We start from the raw sequence: 26,756 nt of genomic DNA, 5'->3' as shown, positions 1-26,756 counted from the left end.
TACAGTGTGTGTAGATATACAGTGTATGTAGATATACAGTGTGTGTAGAAATACAGTATGTATTGATATACAGTATGTATTGATATACAGTGTATAGATATAGTGTGCGTAGATATACAGTATGTATTGATATACAGTGTGCGTAGAAATACAGTGTGTATAGATATACAGTGTATGTAGATATACAGTATGTATTGATATACAGTGTGTGTGTAGATATTCGATGTATGCAAATATATACAGTGCGTATGTGGCTGTGAATGTATAAATTACTATTATGCTGTTTTCTGAGGTCAGATTGTGGGGTGGGGATTACACTAATAAATCCAATTCCTTCACCCTGGGGAATTAACTATAGGGTTTCTTTGCCCAGGTGTGTGATTGGGCTGCTGGAATAAAGAAGCTAGATTTTATAATGTAAACATGAGAGAAGCTTCATCTCCCAGAAGCTGAATTTTTAAAAAAACAACAGCATCAAAGCAGATTTATAACCCTGTGTGTGTATATCTCAAAATGTGTGTCAGGGTGTGTTTATAATCAGTGATGAATGTGTCCAAGGTTGGTGAGACGTGTTTGAGTTTGTCCATCATGTATCAGAGTGTATCTGTCACTGTGTATCTGTTTGTGATATATATAAATGATTTGGAAGAAGATGTAGCTGGTCTGATTAGTAAGTTATTGGACGACACAAAGATTGCTGGAGTTGCGGATAGTGATGAACATTGTCAGAGAATACAGCAGGATATAGATAGGCTGGAAAATTGGACGGAGAAATGGCAGATGGAATTTAATCCAGATAAATGCAAAGTGATGCATTTTGGTAGATCTAATGCAGGGGGGAGCTATACAATAAATGGCAGAACCATCAGGAGTATAGACACACAGAGGGATCTGGGTGTGCAAGTCCACAGATCCTTAAAGGTGGCAGCACAGGTGGAAAAGGAGGTGAAGAAGGCATATGGTATGCTTTCCTTTATTGGATGGGGCATAGAGTATAAAAGTTGGCATATGATGTTGCAGTTATATAGAACGTTGGTTAGGCCACATTTGGAAGACTGCGTCCAGTTCTGGTCGCCACACTACCAGAAGGACGTGGAGGCTTTGGAGAGAGTGCAGAAAAGGTTTACCAGGATGTTGCCTGGTATGGAGGGTATTAGCTATGAGGTGAGATTGAGTAAACTAGGGTTGTTCTTCCTGAAAAGACGGAGGTTGAGGGGCGACCTAATGGAAGTTTATAAAATTATGAAGAGCATAGATAGGGTGAACAGTTGGAAGCTTTTTCCGAGGTCAGAAATGACAAACACAAGAGGTCACAAGTTCAAGGTGAGGGGGGCAAGGTTCAATACAGATATGCGGGGGACGTATTTTACACAGAGGGTGGTGGGGGCCTGGAATGCACTACCAAGCAAGGTGGTTGAGGCAGACACGCTGGGATCGTTTAAGACTTATCTAGATAGCCACATGAGCAGACTGGGAATAGAGGGATACAAACAGATGGTCTAATTAGGAACATATGATCGGTGCAGGCTTGGAGGGCCGAAGGGCCTGTTCCTGTGCTGTATTGTTCTTTGTTCTTTGTTCTTTGTCTGCATATGTATATGTGTACGAGTTTGGGTTAATGTAGGTGACTGTGTATTTTTGTGCAGGCGAATGGTAGTGTCTGTGATTATAGATGTAAAGAAATATAAGGATTTGTGTTTCTGTGTGGCCTTGCATGACCTCTAGAAGTGCCGCAGCCTTTACAGTTACTGAAGTATATTTGATGTGTGGTCACAGTTGTGATGTAGGAAATGCAGCAGCTAATTTGTACAAAGCAAGATCCCACAACAGCAATGTGTTTGCTGAGCTGATAATCTATTTTTGTGATGTTAACTGAGAGATAAATATTGGCCAGGACTAGGGAGAACTCCCGTGCTCTCCACAGGCAGCTGGGAGGGCTATCAATTAAATGTTCCACCCACAAGACAGGGACAATACATCCAAAAGTCCTTCAGCATTGAGTCATCCACAGTGCAGCACTTCCTCAATACTAACCCTCTGACAGTGCTGCACTCCCTTAGAACTGACCTTCCACAGTGCAGCCATCCCTCAGTGCTGACCCAGGTTCCTCCGGGTGCTCCGGTTTCCTCCCACAGTCCAAAAGATGTGCCGGTAAGGTGTATTGGCCATGTTAAATTCTCCCTCAGTGTACCCGAACAGGCACCGGAGTGTGGCGACTGGGGGATTTTCATGGTAACTTCATTGCAATGTTAGTGTAAGCCTACTAGTGACACTAATAAACTTAAAAACCTAAACCAATAGTACAGCACTCCCTCAATACTGACCCTCTGACAGTGCGGCACTCCCTTAGTACTGACCCTCTGACAGTGCGGCACTCCCTTAGTACTGACCCTCTGACAGTGCAGCACTCCCTCAGCACTGACCCTCTGACAGTGCAGCACTCCCTTAGTACTGACCCTCTGACAGTGCGGCACTCCCTCAGCACTGACCCTCTGACAGTGCGGCACTCCCTTAGTACTGACCCTCTGACAGTGCGGCACTCCCTCAGTACTGACCCTCTGACAGTGCAGTGCTCCTTCAGTACTGACCCTGTGACAGTGTGGCTTTCCCTCAGTGCTGACCTCTGACAGTGCAGCACTCCTTCAGTACTGACCCTCTGACAGTGCAGCACTCCTTCAGTACTGACCCTCTGACAGTGCGGCACTCCCTCAGTACTGACCCTCTGACAGTGCAGTGCTCCTTCAGTACTGACCCTGTGACAGTGTGGCTTTCCCTCGGTGCTGACCTCTGACAGTGCAGCACTCCTTCAGTACTGACCCTCTGACAGCGCAGCACTCCCTCTGTACTGACCCTCTGACAGTGCGGCGCTTCCTCAGTACTGACCCTCTGACAGTGCGGCACTCACTCAGTACTGACCCTCTGACAGTGCGGCACTCCCTCAGTACTGACCCTCTGACAGTGCGGCACTCCCTCAGTACTGACCCTCTGACAGTGCGGCGCTTCCTCAGTACTGACCCTCTGACTGTGCGGCACTCACTCAGTACTGACCCTCTGACAGTACGGCACTCCCTCAGTACTGACCCTCTGACAGTGCGGCATTCCCTCAGTACTGTAATAGAAGTGTCAGCCTAATTTTTATTCTTAAATCTTTGAAGTGGGATTTGAACCCACAGCCTTCTGACTCTGAAGCAAGAATTCAACCAAGTGAGACATGACTATCATATCTAATATAGATCTATTATATACATTTGTATCTATATATATCATGTAGTAGCATGTTAGCATAGTTGAGTAAATGTTAGTGGATGTGAATGAGATTGCATTACTGTATGAATGTCAGTGTATAGAGTTTATTGGCATGTTAAGTTTGTTGGTATATATGTGTTATTGTCTGTGAATATAGGTATGGGTTAAGTATGTACTCGTTAGTGTTTTGCGTGCTTGTTAATGTATGCGATCATATGAGTGTGGCTTTAGTCGCTTAGCTCAATTGACTGGTCAGCTGGTTTGGGATGCAATCTGTGTTCAATTCCCGTACCAGTTGAGGTTATTCATGAAGGCCGCCTTTTCAACCTTACCTGAGGAGCGGTGATCCTCAGGTTAAATCCCCACCAGCCAGCCCTCCCCCTCAAAGGGGAGAGGAGCCTATTGTCATCTGGGACTATGGCGACTTCACTTCTTAATGTATACTAGAGTTAATGGCTGGGGTTTTACCGGCACACCCACCCTGGAATCGAGGCAGGTGAGGCTCACAGAATTGCATTCTCCGCTGGCTTCGGACGGGATCTTGTGAGCCTCGGGTGGGCGAGGCAGTAAAATTCCAGCAAGTGTACTCATATGTTTGAGTATATAAATGTTTGCGTACATGAGTGTTAGTATGATGTGATTAAACCAGTCTGTTTGCAATCTTGGTGTCTGATCTCAAGGGGAACTTCAGACTACATATTCATGCCATCACTAAGACATGAAACCATCTCCCTAATATCAACTGGTTTAATGTGCATGGATCATTGAAGTTGGTAGGACATATTGAAAGAGCAGCTAGCAAAGTATATGGGTCTTGTGTTTCATAGAGGTATTAAGTACAAAAGCAGGGAAAGTTATAAAGCTTTGATTAGGCCACAGCTAGAGTATTGCATCCAGCTCTACAGAGAACTGACATGAACCTGATGGACTGAGTGGCCTCCTTTTGTGCCGTAATGACTTCATGATTTTATTACTTTGCCCACGTCTTGGCTTATCTGCTGCTGAAACCTAATGGTGTTTGCTACCAAATAAACCTGTTGGACTTTAACCTGGTGTTATTAAAACTCTTGCTGAAACCTTCAGACATGCCTTTGTTACCTCCTTGACTAATGCAATGCATTCCTGGTTGGTCTGCCCTACAACCTTGTCTTCCAAACTCAGCTGCCTTCTCTTAATTCTCATTCACCAAATCCCCCTGTGTTCATTACCTTCCATTGGCTCCAATTCAAGCAACACCTTGATTTTTAAATTTTCATCCTCATTTTCAAATCCATCCATAGACTCTCCCCTCCCTATCTCTGTAATCTCCTCCAGCCTCACAACTGAAATATCTCCTCTCCTCTAATGACCTCTTGAGCACCCATGATTTTAATGACTCCACAATTGATGGTCTTGTTTTAAATTACCTTGGCCCTGAGCTCTGAAATCGTTTCCCCAAATCTCTTGTCCTCTCTAACTGCCTTTCCTGTTTTAAGATCCTACATAAACACTCCCTCCTTGACCGAGCTATATCTCCTTGTGTAACTCTGTGTCACACTTTGTTTTATGAAGCTCTGGCAAAGTGAACGTATTAATATATGTTAATGTCAGTATATGGATAAATGTATTAATGTATATGAGTATTACTAAATTAATGTATATTATTACATGTAATAATACATTAACACTAATATACACTAAATCCACACTCATATACCCACATACATTAACGCACAGTCAAAATGCTAACAAGTATATACGAAACCCACACACATATACACATCCATGAATACATATACACTAACAAACTCACATACACTGACATGTATACAATACTACAATTTCATTCAAAACTGCTAATATTTACTCAAATATACTAACATACACATGTGCAAATGCATTCTAAGTAGGGAATGCTGCATTGTCAGAGGTGTTGCCTTTTGGGTGAAATATTTAACTGATGGCCCTCTCATTTATTATATGTTTTCATGTATATGAGTGTTTATGCATTAATGTATGTGTTTATGCATTGATGTATGTGTTTATATGTTAACATATGAGTGTCACTGTGTTAATGTGAGTGTTTGCGTTAATGTTTTAAGTGTTACATTTGTGTTTATGTGTTAGTGTTTAACTGTTACTGTGTTAATATGCAAGTGTTTATGTGTTAATGTTTTAAAGTGTTACTGTATTGATATGAGTATTTCTGTGTTAATGTATATGAATGTTACTGTGTAAAAACGAACTTTTTCCCCTCATTCTCTCGGCCTCCAAGCCATGAACTAGGGTGAGAATTTATTGAAAGCCTTTTCTAGCCGGTTTTAAAACAATCCAACAACTTTCCCCATCCCCTGAAAATTATATAAAAAAGTAAGAATTCGTGTTCTTTGAACTGAGCCGGAAAGTTGCAGAGACCACATTGGTCTAACTGACCGCCGGAGCCCGTTCTCCGCACAATCCCGAGCTCAAACTCTTAAACAAGTGTCTGCTGGAGGGGAATTGAAATCAAAAGCTAGTGTGGGTTTGGGGGAAATAACGGGAGCAGTTCTATCGCTGCAAGAACCCAAAGTTTTGTTTGGAATTACTGTAAAGTGTTGTTAATTTAAAATGGAGGTGGGGGGGGGGGGGGTGGAGGCGGATTACACCGGGTTAAATATCCAATTTCAATTGCATGGTTTTAATTGTATTTCGAAATGATTTATTTGTGAGGATTGATTTGTTTGTTCCCGGGCCATTTGTTTGAGCAGACTCTCCGGTAATTAAAATCTGTTAATGACTTCATTCACATAAAAAGACTCTGGGATTTGGAACTGGGGCGATTATAAATATCTTAGACCCGCTTGTGGTTTGACTCAAATCCCCTTCACTCTCCCCACAACTCTGGAGAACAGTCCCAAAACTGTTTGAAACTTTGGACATTGTTCAATCCCAACCGGAGTCGATATTTAAAACAAATCTAACCAAACACGCCGTATCTACACCTGAATTTATTTTCTATTAGTTTTTTAAAAAATATTTACTTAACTTTTTCATGGTGCGATTTGAAAACGATGTATTCTGGCGAAGTGTTAAACAAAATTAAAATCGAATTAAAGAGTTATATCAAAGACCCCGGTTTAAATCTTATTTCAAAGACTCACTGTCCAGAAGTAAACCCAAAGTAATCAGCAGCTTGGGGTAGAGAGGTGTAGGGACATTCTTATTTAGATTTATTTACAGCGATATTGTCCATATATTTAATTCTGGATAAGGGAGGAGAAGCACACACGTAGATTGATGCATTATTTTATATATATGAACATTCATATGTTCATTATATTTATAAATTGATTATTTAAGATAGAATATCAAACACAAATTTATTGTAGGAATATAAGTGGATACGGATATAGATGGTCAGAAATCAGGGTAAAACGAGATTTTTAAAAATTATATATTAAGTTGTGAATGTTTTCTACCTGAATCTTAGACTCGACACCCAGAAGATAATTAAACAGTGGCTGAAGGAAAATAGCAAGGAGACCCTTTCTGAGTGGGAGCTAAATTGTTTGTTGTTTCTCTGCGGTTTGTTGACCCGACTAAATATTGCACAGGGCACTGGAGGTGTTAAAAGTCTCTCTTTGCATTGCCTTAGGAGGTGGCGATTAGCAGCGGCGACCCCGCATTAGAATAAACCTCTGCTTTAATGACTTTTCAGCCAGAATGCGGAGGGGACAGAGACAGCGAACCGGCTCTTGTCAGAATCCCACTAATCCGATTAGTCGCTACAATTAGTTGCTGCTGGGGACTGAGGGCGGCGGGGGGGGGGGGGGGGAGCGGGGGGTCAATTTAAACCCGATTACAAAACCCTAAAACTAAGGGGGGGAAAGGGGGGGGGGAGGAAAGATTACATTAAATTTCTTTAATCCGCAGTGTACTGAGACTCCTGGGTTTATTCCCATTTGTGTGTGACAGAGGGGAGGGCAATGTGAAATAATCAGGGAAACTTTGTTTTCCCTTCCCCATTACATAAGAGTTGAAAAAAAGCTGGAATGACGCGGAGTGTGTATATAACTGCCGTGTTGCAGCCTGTCTCACTGGAACTCCGTTAGCGATCGAGGCGAAAGCGCTACAAGCTTCTGCCTCCCATTAACTTTGTGTCAAGTTTTTATTTGTGTTAAACTGAGTGTATCTTTTATTTTGGGAAGTGGGTGTAACTTATTTGTCTTTTGTTTTTATGTAGATCTCTGTCTGTCTTTCTTTGGTCTTTGAGCTGATGTGGTAATGCCGGCTGGGATGTTCAGCATCGACAGTATTTTATCAGGGGGCAGGCCTCGCTGTAAGGACTCGGCTTCGCTTCACAGCGCTCCGCTGCCCAGCTACCCCGGCATCGCCGGCGAGCCCGTGTGCACCGGCGCTGACTACCTGGGGCTGTATTCTCCGGCCGTGCCTCCTCCGCCGCCCCCTCCTCCCCCGCCGCCCCCTCAGCATCCCAACCTGGCAGTCGGCGGCTCAAGGATAGGTTACAATTATTACTATGTGCCCGGTTCGCCCAGGGCCTCCTGCTGTGGCACTGTACCAACATGCCAGTCTCTGACCACACAACACTGCTCCTGTATCCCACCAGGTAACTCTTTACAAACTATAGCTAGAAATGTATCTTTACACCCCCTGTAGCAGGGCACTGTCTCAATATTGCTATTTGTACATTGATCTGAGTGAGTTGAATTTATGGTAAACAATTTAAAGGATTTTTGCAGCTGACATCGTTCAATTACTAATCGTGAGAAATTTGCATTGTTAAAACTAACGCGGCTGTCGGTTTAACTCACAGCTCGAGATTTGTACTTTATAACCCACACAACACACATTATACACACACACACATACACCCCCCCCCACACACACACACACACATCCACACACCTCCCCTCCACACACACACATACATACCCCCCACACACACACACACATACCCCCCCACACACACACACATCCACACACGTCCCCTCCACACACACACATACATACCCCCCCCCACACACACACACACGCATACATACTCACACTTCCACACCCCCCCCCCACACACACGCATACATACACCCCCCACACACACATCCACACCCCCCCACGCACATACACACACTTCCACACACACATCTACACCTCCTACACACATACCCACAACTCCATACACACACCGACACCCACAAACATACACACACTCACATACACATATCAACCCCACATCCAAACACCCTCACACACACACTCACTTATACACATATCAACCGCCTCACCCCCACAACCCCTCATCCACACACCCTCACAACCACACACCCTCACAACCACACTCCTACATACACTCATACACACACACTTATACACATATCAACTGAAACACCCTCACCCCCAAAATCACGCACATACACTTGGACACTCCACTTACTCACACACTCATGCACACCTACACCCAGACACACCTACACTCACACTCACAGTTTATCCAATCCTTTTTAGTTATTGAGGCAGGAAGCGGAGAGGTTAAATGGGTTTACTCCTGTTCCCGACTCTCTTTCACTGGAGGCAGATGTTGGGCGAGGCCTGGGTGAGATGGGTGGCATCTAATGGATCCAGGAGACTTTTCGGAAACATTAGAACCGACAGGGGAACAGTCATGAGCAAGGGAACCAGGATTTTTAACCACCCGGCGGCAATGAAAGGAGAGAAAGATCTCGGACAAGCCTGGGTTTTATCTTAAATTAAACTACCTTCCAGACTCAAACTGATCAGGTTAAACTCAGCTGAGCTGGTAACAAGTAAACTTAAAGAAAATAGCAAGTATTCGGATACTATGTGTACACAAAACAGAACAAGACCAATAAATACCCCTAAAGAGCAAGCCTTCTAGTTTGCAGTCCAGCAATCGCGGTTAATGTAAAACCGAGACTAAAACTAAAGGAAATGGTTTATTCAAAAGCCAAGAAAAGTAGACGAGGAGAAATATAGAAAGCAATACAGGGACACAAAGAAAATATTAACAGCTGCAAAAAGGGAAATTAGAAAAAAATACCTGTGTGTAATTTCAAAGTGAATAGTAAAAGCTTTTGTATGAATTAATCGCAAGAAAGCGTGTGGACCTATTAACGACAAATAAAGATGCGATAATCAACAAGATAATGACAGATTTATTCACTGAGGATTCCTTATCCATATTCTCACAATGGATAAAGAGGATAAGGTAAGAAATGGAATCTAAAAATATCAGAGAGAGGAATCTGTTGGATCTAATATCAGTGACAAAATAGTTATGGAGAAAAACGAGATATAGGCTGGAGAAATCTCCCGAAACTGACGATTCCCACCCGAGGGTCTTTGGAGAAGGAGGTGAGGAAATTGTTGAAGAATTGGTCATGATCTTTTCCAAGTTTTCCGACTTGGGAATTGTGTCTTTCGATTGGAAATTTGTAAATATCTCTCTTGTTTAAGGAAGGTGAAAAAGAGAATCACATCTTTCAGTTTAATAACAATTCTGGAGAAGCTACGAGAGTCATTCGAGACACAATGGCTGAACATTCGAGTTAAGAAGTGATCATAGAGTGTTAGCACAGCGTTGCTAAGAGGGGCTAATTTTGAGATATTTTTGAGGAGGTTACGAATAAGGGAGATATGGGATATTATCTACATGGTCCCACACAAGCGGCTGGGATGGGTATTTGTTCGGGACATTGACGTGAGGGGGCAGGTCTCCAGGAAAGACGAGGGTTAGGATTATTGATACTGGCCTCCGGCCACACATACATACTAACACACGAATTAGGAGCAGTAGGCCACTCGGCCCCTCTGTTTGCTCCGCCACTCAGTAAGATTTGATTGTAATCTCAACCCCTACAGGATACAGCCTAACCTCTCCAGCGATTCCTCATAAGACAACCCACCCATTCCTGGTATCCGAATTGCTAATGCATTTACACTTTTCTTTAAATAAGGAGACCAGTATTATACACAATATTCCAGACCTGGTCTCACCAATGCTGTATAACTGAACCATAATCTCTGCGCGTTTTCAATAATTCCCCCTCACAATAATTACTTGCTGCCTTTTGGGATTCATGCACGAGGGCACCCAGATCCGTTTGCAACTCAGAACTCTTGTTTATTCTTCCTGCTAAAATGGATAATTTCACATTTTCCCACGTTATTATTTATTGATTTATTAATGCCACTAGTAGGGTTATATTAACTACAACATTCCTACAGAATAATGGCAAAATATCCATTCACAAATGGTAGCACTCAGGCAGATGGATTTAATTTTGCTAATTTTCCCCTTTGTTTGAGGGGGCATATGTGGACTATAATTTCAATGATGCCACAGTTTAGTTTTTAAAGTTTATTTATTGTCACAAGTAGGCTTACATTAACACTGCAATGAAGTTACTGTGAAAATCCCCTAGTCGCCACATTCCGGCTCCTGTTCGGATACACAGAGGGAGAATTTAGCATGGCCAATGCACCTAACCAGCACGTCTTTCAGACTGGGAGGAAACCGGAGCATCCAGAGGAAACCCATGCAGACATGGGGAGAACGTGCAGTCTCTGCTCAGACAGTGACCCAAACCAGGAATCAAACCTGGGTCCCTGGCACTGTGAGGCAGCAGTGCTAACCACTGTGTCACCCTGCCACCCTATATTTGCCAGATTTTTGCCCACTCACCGAACCTTTTTAAGTCTTTTTGTAACCTTCTTCGGTCCGCTTCACAATTTACTTTCATACCTATCTTTGAGTTGTCAGCAAAATTTAGTGACCAGTAAATAGACAGTAGAGTATAGAATCTCAGTTTGCAGCTTTGACTGGCCGCACTTAGTCTTTTTCCACTTCACTCCACTCCAGGTCCTGGCTCCAGTTTTCCGATGCCATTATGTGCTATTGGAAGGCAGAAATCATACATCCCAGCTGCAGGAGGGGGAGATTTTGTGGGAATGGGCTGGCATTGTGGGTCACCCCCCCCCCCCCCCCCCCCCCCCCCATGGAAACCACCACACTTCATTTCTATTGGTGTTAATTGTGCAGTGTCTATAACAGGTACCACTGCATCCACAAGTCAGTTTTAATCTGGGTTATGCATTGAAACACTATTTAGTTCTACCTAAGCAGCACCCCTCCCAACCTCCCTCTGATTCTTCATGCTGTTGGTCCGACATCCAGTAAGTTTATTTATTAGTGTCACAAGTAGGCTTACATTCACACTGTAATGAAGTTACTGTGAAAATCCCCTAGTCGCCACACCCTGGCACCTGTTCGGGTACACAGAGGGAGAATTTAGCACGGCCAATTCCAGTGTTGGATGAAGAGAAATTCCCTGGAAAATCCTCACTACAACCTCTGTTCCCTAGCCACCAACTTCGTACATCTCCCTGGCCAGTGTCTGAGGCTGAACCAGAATGTTCAACCCTCAGATAAACATCTGACCATGTACTGATGCCATCACTGCTTCCATCTTTGTAATGTTACTCAGATTGTACCCCTGCCTCTACTCCACTGTGCAGGCACTACCTGACCAATGGCTGCATTCTGCACTGCAATGATTCAATGATCTGCCATTCAAATCCTCAGCTATGCTTTTATTAATCTTAAACGAGCCCATTCCAATGCATTTCTGGCCAGTCTCCTACATTCTACAGTCCATCAACATGGGATCATCAAAAGCTTTGCTGCCTAACTCACATCATGTCCCATTCGCCCCTCAGCCATGTGCTCCCTAACTTACAATGCATCAATTTTAAAATCTTCATCCTCATTAATCATTGGCAATTGTCTGATTGATAAATTCAAATGTAAAACGAGTGAGCTGATTGTTTTGTCTCATTACTGTTTTGAAAGGTTTGGAAGGGGCTGCGTCTGCCTACCTGTCCCCTGTAGCCCCCCAAGTGCTGCCCTACGTGAGTCTGGGGGCTCTATCCCGCACCGAGCTCCAGCTCTTGAACCAGCTCCACTGCCGCAGGAAGCGTCGCCACAGGACCATCTTCACAGATGAACAGTTGGAAGCTTTGGAGAATCTTTTTCAGGAAACAAAGTACCCAGACGTGGGCACCAGGGAACAGCTGGCCAGGAGGGTCCATCTCCGGGAAGAGAAAGTGGAGGTAAAAGAAAAAGACTTGCATTTATATAGCACCATCCCAGAAAATTCCAAAGTATTTTAAGAACTTCTGAAGTATTTTTCACTGTTATATGTAGGAAACACAAGAGGCAAATTATGCTAAAAACAGCAATGTGACAATGCCCATATGACCTGCTTTTTAAAAATGATATTGGTTCAGGCATGTCAGCCATGATACCAGGGCAAACTCCCCAACCCTTCTTGAAATACTGTTGTCAGATTTTTTACATCTACTTGGAAGGGTAAATGAGGTCCCAGGTTAATGCCTTTTCTAAAAGATATTACTTCCAACAGTGAATTGCCTCCTCAGTACTACACTTCAAATGCCAGCCTGGATTATGTGCACAAGTTTCAGGAGTGGGACTTGAACCCAGTACCTTCTGGCTCAAACAGCAAGGATGCTGCTTATTGCCCATTCTAAGTAAGTTACCCATTTCAATTCATCAGAAAATTGTTGTAATATGTGACTCTAAAACTATAATCAGGAAAATTACAATCAAGATGATTGATTCTGTTGTTAAGGTATCAATGGTGGTCGGAGCGAAGGTGGTACAGATCAGTTATGATCTAATGGAATGGTGCAGGCTGAATCCTGATCATATACTCATTTTAGTAAAAAGGTGATCCCCTATCTCAGCTGGAACATGACTGGGACAGATGTCAGAAATTCATCCTCGGGTAGTATCCATATACTGACATGTATACAATAATACAATGGTCAATGTGTGTCACAGTCCTCAAGATAAAGTAATGGATGGTGATGCAATGTTCTTCATCCCCAACCAGAGTTAATCATTTCTCTGTATCTCTACCCTATCAAAATCTTTTAACGTTTCAAACCCCTTGATCAGATCATCTCTCAAGAGAATACAAGTTTATGTAACCTGTCTTCTAATTTAACCCTCTTAAACTCTAGTATGGAGCTATATGGAAAGAAGATAGTTTAAACCCATTTAGATGGAAAACAACAACACAGAATATTCTAGCCCTATTAAATTAATCTAGTTATGGGAAAGAAGTGGGAGATATGCAGTTAGCAGCAGCACAGGATTGATTTACCATCATTCTATCAGGTGCATTTTATTTAATCAATGTGTGGTCACACTATAGAACCTTGAAGCGCAAACCTCCTATTGGGATATCAGCGGGAAAAGCCCAGGATTGCATGTGCTGCCAGTGAATGGGATCCTGTGTGGGAAACATGAATTTGTAAATTGTGCCCCTGATGTTGTGTGGAATCGATGAGACTTTTCACAATCTATCTGCCTGATAAATGCCTTTCAAAGTGCAATAGGAAAGCTTGCGGCAAAATTTCAAGAACAAAAAAAAAATTCTTACTGGTAATCTCCATGTCAGGGCAAATAAAACAGGTCACCTAATTCTGGTCTCTGAGACACCAGGGGAGACATTGAGGCATGGGTGGCAATGTAGAAAAGAGACATGAAGATAATCCTGGAGTTAAATGTCCGAGTTAAAAGACTGGAGAACGTTGACTGCTTCAAACTGGGAAGGAGGGACCAGAAAGCTGGTCATATAGACTGGGTAAGGAAAACGATAATTGATGTACATTAAATTATCAGAAATAGGATAAGGGATCCAACTTGTAAAAGGTAAATCCAGAAGTGAGCGACCAACACAGGAACTGACTCCTGGATACAATCCTAATGATTCCAGTAATAACACTGGAATCATTAGGAGACAAATGGATACTATAATCATAGTAAGAAGTTTAACAACACCAGGTTAAAGTCCAACAGGTTTATTTGGTAGCAAAAGCCACACAAGCTTTCGAGGCTCTGAGCCCCTTCCTCAGGTGAGTGGGAATTCTGTTCACAAACAGAACTTATAAGTTCTGTTTGTGAACAGAATTCCCACTCACCTGAGGAAGGGGCTCAGAGCCTCGAAAGCTTGTGTGGCTTTTGCTACCAAATAAACCTGTTGGACTTTAACCTGGTGTTGTTAAACTTCTTACTGTGTTTACCCCAGTCCAACGCCGGCATCTCCACATCATGACTACTATAATCATGGCACTTTAGTGTGCTTCTGTATGGATGAATAAAGATGAACTAAATGGTCTTCATCATCTATTGGCTGGAAGTCTACTACCTCGCCTGCCACGGAACCAGAGCGGGCGAATGTCCGACAACAGAAATTTCCACTGACCTCAGGCGGGAATTTCCGGTCTCACTCGAAAGAGGCCATAAAATCCCGCCCAACCATTATCTTACTTTGGGTCTATTTATATATCTTACCCAGCCAATGAGAAAACAGTAGATCTATTATATTCTTTATCCAATCAGTAGTGGAACCATGGATCTATTGTTTATCGGACAGGTTTAAATCTTTAGCCAGAATTTAACAGAACAGTGCTTCTGTTATATACAGGTCTGGTTTCACATAATTCCCAGTGAGTTATGGAACAATGGATCTATTGTATAGAGGTCTGGTTATGTACCTTAACCAGTTATTAAATTGTTGTTCTATTATATAAAGATCTGTTCTATGTTCTATCCAGCGAGTGATGGGACAATGAGTCTGTTATACACAAGATTGGTTAACTGTTGCAGTTAAAGTCAGTAAAGCTTTGTATTTTTTATCAATCTTCTATTCACAATTAGTTTATCATCCTTTGAAGGAGTAACGAGCACTGTGGAGCCTCAGGGAGTCTGCAGACATGCTGGACTTGGATTTCCAGAAGGCATTTGTTAAGGTGCCACATCAAAGATTATTGTGGAAAATAAAAGCTCATGATGTAGTGTTTAACATATTAGTTTGGATAGAAGACTGGCTGGCAGAAACAGAGTATGCATAAATGGATCTTTTTCTGATTGGCACAATGTGACAAGAGGAGTCCTGCAGGAGTTTGTGCTGGGGCTTCAACCTTTTAGTTTATATCAATTACTTAGGTGAGGGGAGTGAAGAAATGGTAGCTAAGTCTGCAGATACATTCAAACCTATCTTTGAGTTATGTTCTGAAGAGGACATAAGGAGGTTTGCAAAAGGAAGTTCTAGGTTGAGCAAAATTCTGGCAGATGGAGTATAATGTGGGAAAATGTGGTAGGAAGAAATTTTAAAAATCAGAGTATTCCTTAAATGCTCCAGAATTCCAAGGTGCAGAGGGATCTAAGTGTATGAGTGTATGAATCACAGAAAGTTAGTATGCAGCTACAGAAAGTAATTAAGAAGGCTAATGGAATGCTATCTTTTATTATGAGAGGAATTGAACATAAAAGGGTGTTATGCTTCAGTTATACAGGGCATTAGTGAGACCACATCTCGAATATTGTGTGAAGTTTTGGTCTCCTTATTTAAGCGAGGATGTAAATGAATTGGAGATGGTTCAGAAGAAGTTTATTAGATCGATACTTGGAATGAGGGAATTGTCTTGTGAGGAAATGTTAGAAGATTGAGCTTGCTTCCACTAGAATTTAGAAGAGTGAGGATGATTTGATTGAATATATAAGATCCTGAATGATATTGATAAGGTGGATATGGAAAGGATATTTCCTATTGTGGGTAAGGCCAGAAATAGAGGGCATGGTTTTAAAATTAGGAGTTGCCATTATAGATCAGAGTTGAGGAGACATTTTTTCTCTCAGAGGCTTTGGAACTCTCTGCCTCAGAAGGCAGTGGAGACGGGTCACTGAGTATTTTTAAGACAGAGGTAGATAGATTCTCACTGGGCAAGGGAATCAATGGTTGTCTGGAATAGATGGGAATGTGGAACTCAACACAAATAGATCATCCATGACTTATTGAATGGCAGAGCAGGCGCGAGGGGCTGAATGGCCTTCTTCTGCTGCTATTTTGTATATTTTTAATCTACAAATTCCTATTTCCTGGTTGCCAGTTTGGTGCATATATCTATATTCCAAGTACTTTCAATATACACAGCCACCAAATCAGCTCTCCCTCAATGATGGTTTGCGTGAGTCACTTGAGAACAATTGTGTTCTGTTTTTGACATTAAAATGGTGTCTAGCGCAATTCCCTTGTATCCTGTCTAGCCCACCACATTAAATCTGCTTAAATATATCTGCATTTGCAAACGAAAACTAACTTGCAATTGACTTTCTGTCACGCCATCAGAACATCGCAAAGTATTTTGGCTTTGAAATGCAGTCACGATTGTTTTGTTGACCAGTTTATGCACAGCAAGATCTCACAGTCAGCAAATATGATAAATGATCAGTAAATCTGCTGTGGAGCTGACAGACAAATGTTGACCAAGACACTGGGAAAACCCCCCTAAGCTTCTTCGAAAAAAAATGCCGTGCAACCTTTTACAACCATGGGAAGAGGCCCATCCAAAAGACAGTATTCAGTTCCTCGGTGATGCACTGAGGTGCCAGTCTAGATTATATACTCAAATCCTGGAGCAGAGTTTGAATTGTGCAAATTTTGACTCCGAGGCGAGATTATTACCAGCTGGACAATACAGAAATATGAAGCTGCCACGTTAACTTAAATCATTCAAATTAAGTTGAGTATTTGCCCAACCTGGATTAGGCCATACTACTTTTCTCTCCATTATTGATCTTTTTACTCAGTTTAGTTTTCTCCTCCTCTCTTTAGAAGATGTTGCTTCCTTGCCATCGTCTTACATAGAATTAAAAGCATTAAGACTGGTCATTCAATCCAACTGATCCAAATGTTTAAGCTCCACAAAAACCTCCTCCCAATTTAATTAATCTCACCCAATCAGCATACCTTTCTATTCCTTTCTCCCTCAAATGCATTTAAGCTGTTTGCCTCCAGCTCTCCTGGGGTAGTAAGTTCCACATTCTAACCATGCTCAGAGAAAACATATTTCTCCTGAATTCCTAACTGGATTTATTAGTGACTATCTTATATTTACAGCCTACTTTGAAACATCCTGAAGTCATAAAGGCACTATAGAAATACAGGGTTTTTTTTTGAGACCTTGGAGAGGGTCCAGAGGAGATTTATTATATTGATAGCAGAGATGATTGGTTTCAGTTATTTTGGAAGGCCAGAGAAATTGGGACTGCTCCACTTTGAGAAGAGAAGGTTAAGGGAATTTTAAGAAAGGTTTTCCTTTTCTTCTTGCCTGTTTTGGTCTCCTTTACAAGTGGAAACATTTTCTCTATGTCTACCTAATGAAAAACCTTCATAATTTTAAAGACGTTGATGAGGTTGCTTCTCTGCCTTCGCTCTTCTAGAGAAAATACCCCAGTTGTTGGAGTATAAAATAAGGGCATTGGAAGTGGTTGGAATCATCAATGGTCAGTCACAACTACAGAATCGAGTAACCTCACTGTGGGTAGAGCAGATGCCAAACTGGAAAGACCCCAACAAGGAGCAGTGGAGGGAACAATGTGTCCCAAGACATCGGAAAGCAAGAGAAAGCAGAGAGGTGTCAATGTAGCTCAATTAGTAGCACACCAACCTCTGCCCTAGGAGGTCATTCCACATCAGGGGCTTCAGCACATTCTTGGCACCGACTCTCCTAGTGCTGTACTAATGGAGTGCTGCATGTCAGAGGTACCATCTTTCTTATGAGACCTTAAACTGAGGCTTTATCTTCCCTTTGAGCTTGTGTAAAAGATTCAGAGAGCATTCTTCCTGGTGCCCTGGTCAATGTTTATCTCTCAGGTGAATTGGTCATTATCTCACTGCTGATTCTGGGACCTTGCTGTGTGCAAATTGGCTGTTGCACACCCTATATTATTACAATGATTGCATTTTGAAAATACTTAATTGATTATAAAACATTTTGAGACACCCTGAGGTCGTAAAGGCACAATAGAAATATGGGATTTTTTTGAGACCTTGGAGGGGGCCCAGAGGAGATTTACTCTGATAATAACAGAGATGATTGGTTTCAGTTATATAAAAGGACCAGAGAATTTGGGATTACTCTCCTTTGAGAAGAGAAAGTTAAAGGAATTTTAATGAAGGTTCTCATTTTCTTCCTGTCCTTTTTGTCCTCACCAAACCTTCCGTATTGAAAGGGGAGAACACTAAACTGGGAAAACAAACCAAATAAGAAGCCAGAAGTAGTATTCCTAGTTGGACAAATACCTACAACAGGAATTATGTAGATTGGTTCATTTTGAATGTTGATTTTCTCAGCCGATTGCGGGTTGTGTTAAGATGTAGGGTGAGGGTCAAACTCTTTTCCTGCGTTTGAGAAATGATTTAATTGAGCAGTTCATTTGAAAGAAAATTAAGTTTACTTTCCATAAGCAATCCAAATGCAGACAATTCCCAAAGTTCATGAACACTCAGGGGATGCTAAAGTGAAAACATTGCAATTAAAATAAATCCCAAATTTAGATAATTATCTAAGTAATCAGATTCCAATAACATTTTCATTCACATGGCACTTAAGAATGAGAAAGATATAGAGGACTGAAGTGTGCATGTGTGTGTGGTGTGCATGTGTGTGTGTTCCAGATTCTCCAGCCAGGTGAAGCAACCTTTCAGTATTGACCAATCAAGGCTTCTTGGAATCTTGTATGTTTCAATGACAGCGCCTAAACTCCGACAATACAGATCCATTCTACTTAATCTTGTCTCAAAGGGCAACCTCAGGGAACAATCTAGTGATCCTTTACTGCACTTCTTTTAAGGCAAGTATATACTTTCTTCCAAACAGAGCTCCTGGTGTACCCCAGGTACATTCTCACCAAAGCCCTGTGCCATTTCAGCAAGAGATACTTACTCCTGTGCACCAACCACTTGCAATAAAAACTAACATACCGCTTTCCTTCCTAATTGTTTGCTGTACCTAGCTGTTGACATAGTGTTTCCTTTACTAAGACCAACAGATCCCTCGCACCACCAACACGTAGTAGTAGTTTTTCACTATTTAAATAATGTTCTGTTTTTCAATTCTTCCGACCAGAGTAATCTGGCACTCACTCACCTTTTTGCCCACTCACTTAACCGGTCTATATTTCTTTATATATTCTCTGTGATCTCTTCAGAGCTTGCCTTCCTATCACATTTTGCACCATCAGCAAACTCGGGTACTTCACACTCAGTCTCTTCATCTCAGTCAGTAATATAGATTGTAAACAGTTGAGATAATAGCACTGATTGTCCATGTGTGTATAATAGGACAGTAGTGTTAAAATTGTAATTTGGTTAAATTTTCTTATCTGAATATTTGACTTCAGTGATGATGCCTGTACTTTGTATGAATCGGGTTATATCAATCATTTAAAATTAGGGTTTTAAGAGTAAACGAAGAATCAGGCAAAGTTGAAAGGATAAAGTTGTTGAATTAGTTACCTGATACAGAGATGTGAATAGTATAACAGAGGTTATTAAATGTGGTTCATAACACAATAATATAAGTAACACGAGTAGGCCATTCAGCCCATCAAGCCTGCTCCACCATTTGATGAGATCACGGCTGATCGGATTGTGGCCTCAACTCTACTTTCCCATTTTCCCCCAGAACCCTCGACTCCCTTGTTGATCAAAAAGCTGCTTAACTCAGCTTTGAATTTATTCAATGCCCCACTGCTCTACAGGGAAGAGAATTCTGCAGACTAATGTCCCTCTGAGAGAAAAAAAATCTTCCTCATCACAGTCTTAAATGGGAGACTACTAGTTTTCAAACTTTGTCCCCTAGTTGAAGACTCCCCCACAAGTGGAAGCACTCTCTCAGCATCCACCTTGTCCAATCTCCTCCAGATCTTGTATGTTTCACGAGATCACCTCTCATTCTTCTGAACAGGACAGAGGGGATTCTGGAAGAGGATGAGGATGTGGAAGAGTGGGACTGCCCTCTTATTTGGACTTATTGGGCTTTTTTCCAGACCTAAAAATGAGGCTTCCTTCAATGTCCCAGTGAGTCCCGTGCTCAGTGCACGGACAGTGAGTTAACCGCAGACTCTGTGTTTCAGGGTGAGAAGGGTAAACAGAGCCAAAGTTCCCTCTTGATTGCCACGAAGTCATCACTGTTGGTGCATGGATCAGCATGTACTTGTGTTTGCATATATTGCGAGAGGGAGAAAATTGGGGTCAGTTTCAGCAAAGGTGTTACCCTTGATGAGCTGGGACTTTCTGTTATGATGCAAATACAGAATGGTCTTTGGGTGGGTGATGTATGGGATAATGCAAAGCACAAGTGGTACTGGAGCCCCTTGCTATCAGGATTCTGAAGGGGAGAAAACTGACTGAAAAAAAGAACTTGGCTTCACTCAGAGGCAGTTCAACAGATTCAACATTACCTCCTGATCAATGTCAAATTGTCAACTTCTGTCACATCATCAGTGTTACTGCAACACTCGAAACATGCATTGCAACTGGATGCAATACAAATGCTGTAGTAACTTGATCATCATTAGCACATTAAATATGTCTCAAAATGATTTGCATGTATACAATTCTCTTCACGTGGTGAAGCATTCTAAAGTTCAGTGGAAGCAGCAAGGATTGGAATGGGGGTAAGTACCTCAAACATTCAATCCCTCCACCACTGACACACCTTGCCTGCAGTGTGTACTATATATAAGATGCACTCAGCAATTTGCACCACTATAATAAAGCTCTTTCTCCAGCTCTCAAACTCATGACATTAACCACCTGGAAGGACAAGGGCATCGGACACATGGGAACACCACCACTCCAAGTTCCCCTCCAAGTCTTGCACTATCCTAACTTGGAAATATATCGCCGTGCCTTCAGTGTGGCTTGGATCAAAATCCTGGAACTCTCTTCCTAATGGCACCGTGGAGGTACCTCCAGCACATGGATTGCAGCAGTTCACGAAAGCATCACCATCTCAAGGGTGACTAGAGTTGGGCAATAAGTACTGACTGAGCCAGTCACACCCAAATCCCAGGAATAAAATTAAAAAACTGAATTGGAAAAGCTAGGCACAGGGTTGAAGAAATTTCCAGTGCAAGGAAATTAGGAATCATTGTGCAATTCTAAAATTCCAGTTTGTGTCCTTAGCTAGGGATCATCTCACTTGTTGAAACTTAAAAAGTTTAGATCCTTCTGTCCAGAGGACAAGAAATAACTTGAATGTTTTAAAACAGCTGACATTTCCAGTGTATTCAATCCACTATAAATCATTCACTTCTCCTGTATGTCTGTGTGATGGATAAATCGGAATCATACAAGAGACCACTCAGCCCATCGTGTCTGTGTCAGCTCTTAGAGCTATCATTTTACCTCCACTCCTCTGCTCTTTCCCCATAGCCCTGCAAGATTTTCCTTTGCAAGTATTTATCCAATTATTTTTTGGAAATTATAATGGAATCTGCTTTCACCAATCTCTCAGGCCGTGTATTCAGAAAACCACAATTTGCTGTGTGGAGACATTTCTGCTCATCTCACTTTGGATTCTTTTGTTAATCACTGTCATGTCAATGTCCCTGGTTACCAACCCTCTTGCCAGTGGGAGTAGTTTCTCCTGATTTAGACTATAAAAAACTATTGATTTTGAAAAACTCTATTGTATCTCTCCTTAATCTTCTCTGCTCTAACAATCCCAGTTTCTCTCATCTCTCCATATAACTGAAGCCCATCATCAGTGACACAGTGCCAGGAAACCCCTCTTTATCAAAAGAGTGTTTGTCGAGTCTTTCCTACCTGAGGGAGAAGACTAGGTCTCAATTTTAACATCTAGTTCTGAACGATGGGGCTTCCAACAGTTAAGCACTCTGCACTATGAGTCAACCTGCACTCAAATCTTTAGACATTCTCTGAAAAGTGTACCGTGCAAAATGAACTTTCACTCTCTTTCTGATTTGTTCAGGTCTGGTTCAAAAATCGCCGAGCCAAATGGAGGCGGCAGAAGAGATCATCGTCAGAGGAGTCAGACTCCCAGAAATGGAACAAAATTTCCAAAGCCACCCCACTGGGAAAACCTTCAGGAGAAGTGATCGGAGCAGCCCAGGAAAGTGAGCTAGACTCAGACAGCTGATAACTGGCACTGACCATGAGATATACTCGCCCACCCCCCCTCCCACACCAGCTCAAACCTGTGGCTGGTATCTTGCACATTGTCCATCTGGTGTACTGAGGATTCTGTAAATAATGTATATATACATATTATATATATGTGCGCGTGTGTGTGTATGTGTGCCTGTTTGGTTAATAAAAACAATATTGAGATGTTACTCAGGTGTGAGACAGCATTGTTTGTCAAAACTAATTTCATATTAAACAACATTGCAAAATAAGCCAGGTGCTAATTTAATGCAGGTTGGCAGATGTCATCAAATCTTAGAAACTTACAGCACAAAAGGAAGCCATTTGGCCCATCAAGCCTGTGCTGACTCTGTGAAAGAGCAGTAATGTTAATCCCATATCCCTGCTTTTCGTTCATCCTCAAAAACCTGTCCCACGCTCCGTTAAAATTATTTGTGGAATCAGTTTCCACCAGAGGAGAAAGCCTTTTCCACATCCACTGGTATTACTCAGGGTGGTGAGTACCTAATGTAGTGGCTATATTACAGGACTCAAAGTCTGAACGAATAATCCAACAGAACTAGAGTTCAAATCCCACCATGGGCAATTGGAGAATTTGATTGCAGTTTGGAAATAAAAAGGACTCCTCACTCACCTGATGAAGAAGTGACACTCTGAAAGCTTGTGCTACCAAATAAACCTGTTGGACTTTAACCTGGTGTTGTGACACTACTTACTGTCAGTAGAAGGGACCATGAAACTTGGATTATTGTAAAAATGCAACTGGCTCATTAGTGTCCAATAGGGAGGGAAACTTGCCGTCCTTATCCACTCTAGTCTACCTGTGTACCCCCAGGCTCACATGGGGAACTGAACTCAGAATCTTGGGGCAAAAAACCCAGTCTGTGATGTAAGCTCCTAGCAAAACAATTTGCTCTAACAGCCAGATAGATGCAGACATATCCTGCCTTATTTCAGTCCTTCCCATCATTTACTGCAGTTCGACATAAAGCCTGTTTTCCATATAAGGCAGGTTAAAGAAAGAACATATTTCTGTAGCATCTTTCATCACCTTGGGATGTTCCAAAGCACTTTACAGCCAATGAAGTACTTTCAAAATACAGTTGCTGTTTCAGTGCACACAATTATTAGAGGAGTTGATAAAGTTAATTAGAAAGCAATGTTTCTCCAGGGGGGCAGATACATAAAAACATAGTAAGAAGTCTCACAACACCAGGTTAAACTCCCAACAGGTTTATTTGGTATCACAAGCTTTCGGAGCATTGCTCTTTCACTCACCTGATAAAGGAGCAGCGCTCCAAAAGCTCATGATTCCAAATAAACCTGTTGGACTTTAACCTGGTGTGTGAGACTTCTTACTGTGCCCACCCCAGTCCAACGCTGGCATCTCCACATCACAGGAACTTAGGAATTAGAAGCAGAAGTAGGCAAATTCAATCCTTCGAGCCTGCTCCACCATTCAGTCAGATCTTGGCTGATCTCTCCCTGGTCTCAAAAATCCACCTCCCCACCTGTTCCCCACATCCCCTTATCCCTTTTTTTTATTAGAAATATATCTATCTCCTTCTTGGAAAGACTCAATGATTCAGACTCCACCGCGCTATGGAGCAGCGAGTTTCACAAATTCACCATCCTCTGCGAGAAGTAGTTCCTCCTCATCTCAGTGCTAAATCTACCGCCTCTCAAGCTATACCTGTGACCTCTTGTTCGAGATTGCCTCATGAGAGGTCTACATTTACTCTATCAAACCCTTTTAAAATTTTATCTACCTCGATCAGATCCCCTTTCAACCTTCCAAACTCCAGCGAGTACAAGCCCAAACTGTTCAATCTCTCCTCATACATCAACCCTTTCATCCCCGGAATCAATCTGGTGAACCTCCTCTGAACTGCCTCCAATGCCACCACATCCTTCCTCAGATAAGGAGACCAAAACTGGACACAATACTCCAGATGTGGTCTCACCAACACCCAATTGCCAATTGCAACAACACTGCTTTAACTTTTATACTCCAGTCCTTTTGCAATAAATGCCAACATCCCATTTGCCATTTTTATTACATGTTGCACCCCACACATTTTCAGAAGGTACAACAAGGGATCATTAAAAATGGGGGTTGGGGCTGGGATTTTACAGAGAGCCAGTGGCCCCACCACTAGCTGGAAAGACTGGTTGAAGCTTATCTCTGCAAGTTCCTGGAAACCACAACTCAATGTTATGGTCCTAAAGCAACTCGTGGCCTAAAGGTGTGGCCTCTTACCCACCTCTGTGGCAAGATGTACCCCCCCCCCTCCCCATAATAAAAGGACTGGCAGCTTTTCAATCCAGGAGTGGATCAGGCAGGCCCTGGTACTGGGCAGGGGCAAGGTGTTCCCATTGCAAGCAACCCTTACTTCTAATGGAGGGGGAAGCCTCTCTGTTCACCACAGGGTGCTCATTCAGGGTGGATCCTTACTGCTGAGCCCACAGGGAGGTCACCATGTTTTACTGGGCAGCCTCGCCAGTGGCAAAACGCACCCACCCACCTCTCCAATCACTGGAAAAATACCAGCAGTGTCAGGAAGCTGATCCATAAATTGACCACTAAGGGTCTCAAATGGCCTAAGGGCGGACAAGCCACCACCACCTCCCTCCCCCAGCACTGGTAAAATATCAGAGGAAATGGGAATGCAATGGGCAAGGCAACACCCCACTCCTGGAGATGGTAGCAAAGTGCAAAACAGTGTAAAGGACGGTGGGCCCAAAATGAATTGCCTCCAACCCCTGCCTGATGTGACTGGCAGATGTGACACATCTGGCAAAACCTGTGTGGTCCACTCCTGAAGGAAGCAATCATGAAGCAGCAAGATGGGCCTGCAGTATTGAGAGAAGCTGGTGCCTTGATTGCTGGCAAGTTGCATTTTTGGAACTTCTTTCCTGGCATGTTTTTGGAGGTTGTTTTGATGCTAGAGTTTGTTGCTGCATCTTCAATGAGATGGAGGAGGATTATGTGAACCTTTGAACACAAAGACTGCAACAGGTTGGGGGCCAGCAGTGTAAGAGCCTCTGAGTTTGCTGTATTACGGAGAGGGGGAGCAAAGGCAGCAAGTCCTGCACAATGTGCATCCTCATCAGTGTCCTCCCGTACCCTGCCTCATCTGAGTCCTCTGCGGCCAAACTTGTCTGCAACCTCTCGCCTGGTGAGCTGGTAAATAAACCATCCTTTATCCCTAGCCTGATTGCAGCTCACTCGTGCCTGATATCTCGTCACGTGTCATCCCAATTCCATGCGAGCCTCCAGCCTCGGTGCAGTCATTGTATCTGAGCTTGTGGCTGCAGTCACATGGTCAGATCAGGTGATGGAGTCTCATTAACGGTGCTGCACTGTTCTTCTTCTCTCACTCCATCCTGGACTTTTTGTTGCTGAACAGGTGGCAGCCCTTGGGTATCTGCAAGCAGGAACTCCGAGGAGGCAGGTTGATGTGAAGGGAAGGCAGGTGAGGTGGGCAGGTCCATGATCAAGCCATCAATAGCTTATTAAGTATGTCTGATAGCAGGGTAAGGCTGAGCTGAGAGTAGAGCCGGGGCTCAGACTGTCTGATGCCATGGGCCCCGTCATTGCAGAGAATCGTCTCCTCTGTTGGGCTCAGGAGATGGAGGCGTCCCTGCCCCTGCTCCCTTCGATAACATGTCATTTTGTCCTGAAAGAGAACATGCCAGAATGTCAGCGGATTCATACTGTGGCGTTTGGGTGCCATAGTTGAATAGCTGGAGGTGTGTGAACGCAGTGAGATGTGGCTGTGAGGTTGGCAGTATCGATGGGAGTGTGGGGGTGAGCTGAATATCAGGATTGAGTACTGAGTGCCAGGGAGTGCTGCGGAGTGAGAGGTGAGGGGCAATGCATTGAGTAGCATGAGAGCTTGGTGGTGTGATGAGTAGGAGATGTCACCCAGATGAGTTTGTCAGACACTGTGGCAATGCAGCAAACATCCTTAAGCCCAAATTCCAGTTGACCTCCATGGCTTCCTGCTCCTGCTCCTTCTGAGAGTGGTCCTTGAGGCAGCTCCTAGCCCTACGGGAACATCGCAGCTCTCCTCCTACCTATCTACACCACTAATGCCTTCAATGCCACATCAGTCAGTCTGGATTCCTACATCTGCCTTGCTGTTCAGTTTGCAAACAATTCCACTGGGCCGGTGGAATTCCTTCTTTGCCAACTTCTCTTTAGGAAACAGCCTGACTTTAAGAAAAGGCAGCTGAGCTGCACCAGGCTGCCCTGGCATCCTGCTGCGTTCAGATCTCACTGGCAGTGCTGAGAAGAGAGAGCAGTGTTAGAGGTACAGGAACTTGTGCTGAAATCATTCAGACGAGGAATTTTGTGTCTTTTTCCACATTAATCTGAACAAACGCAGCCTGCTGTGAATCACAGCCCTCAAACCAAAATGCAAGGTGAAAGAATTTCATGCCTGGTTTGTATATGGAACACAGAAT

At 42.9% G+C, this 26,756-nt stretch overlaps 1 protein-coding gene across 1 annotated transcript; it reads left to right on the top strand.

Annotated features, from left to right (window-relative positions):
* Positions 1–7,300: 7,300 nt before the first annotated feature.
* Positions 7,301–22,473, top strand: gsc (goosecoid). The gene is made up of 3 exons (XM_078234491.1): positions 7,301–7,831; positions 12,092–12,351; positions 22,111–22,473. The coding sequence occupies exons 1-3, from the start codon at positions 7,489–7,491 to the stop codon at positions 22,276–22,278; spliced, it is 771 nt and encodes a 256-aa protein (XP_078090617.1). The 5' UTR covers positions 7,301–7,488; the 3' UTR covers positions 22,279–22,473.
* The last annotated feature ends 4,283 nt before the right edge of the window (positions 22,474–26,756 follow it).

The sequence above is a fragment of the Mustelus asterias genome, chromosome 18 (assembly GCF_964213995.1).
Source record: "Mustelus asterias chromosome 18, sMusAst1.hap1.1, whole genome shotgun sequence".
Lineage (NCBI taxonomy): Eukaryota > Metazoa > Chordata > Chondrichthyes > Carcharhiniformes > Triakidae > Mustelus > Mustelus asterias.
This window is presented reverse-complemented; position numbering and strand designations above follow the sequence as displayed.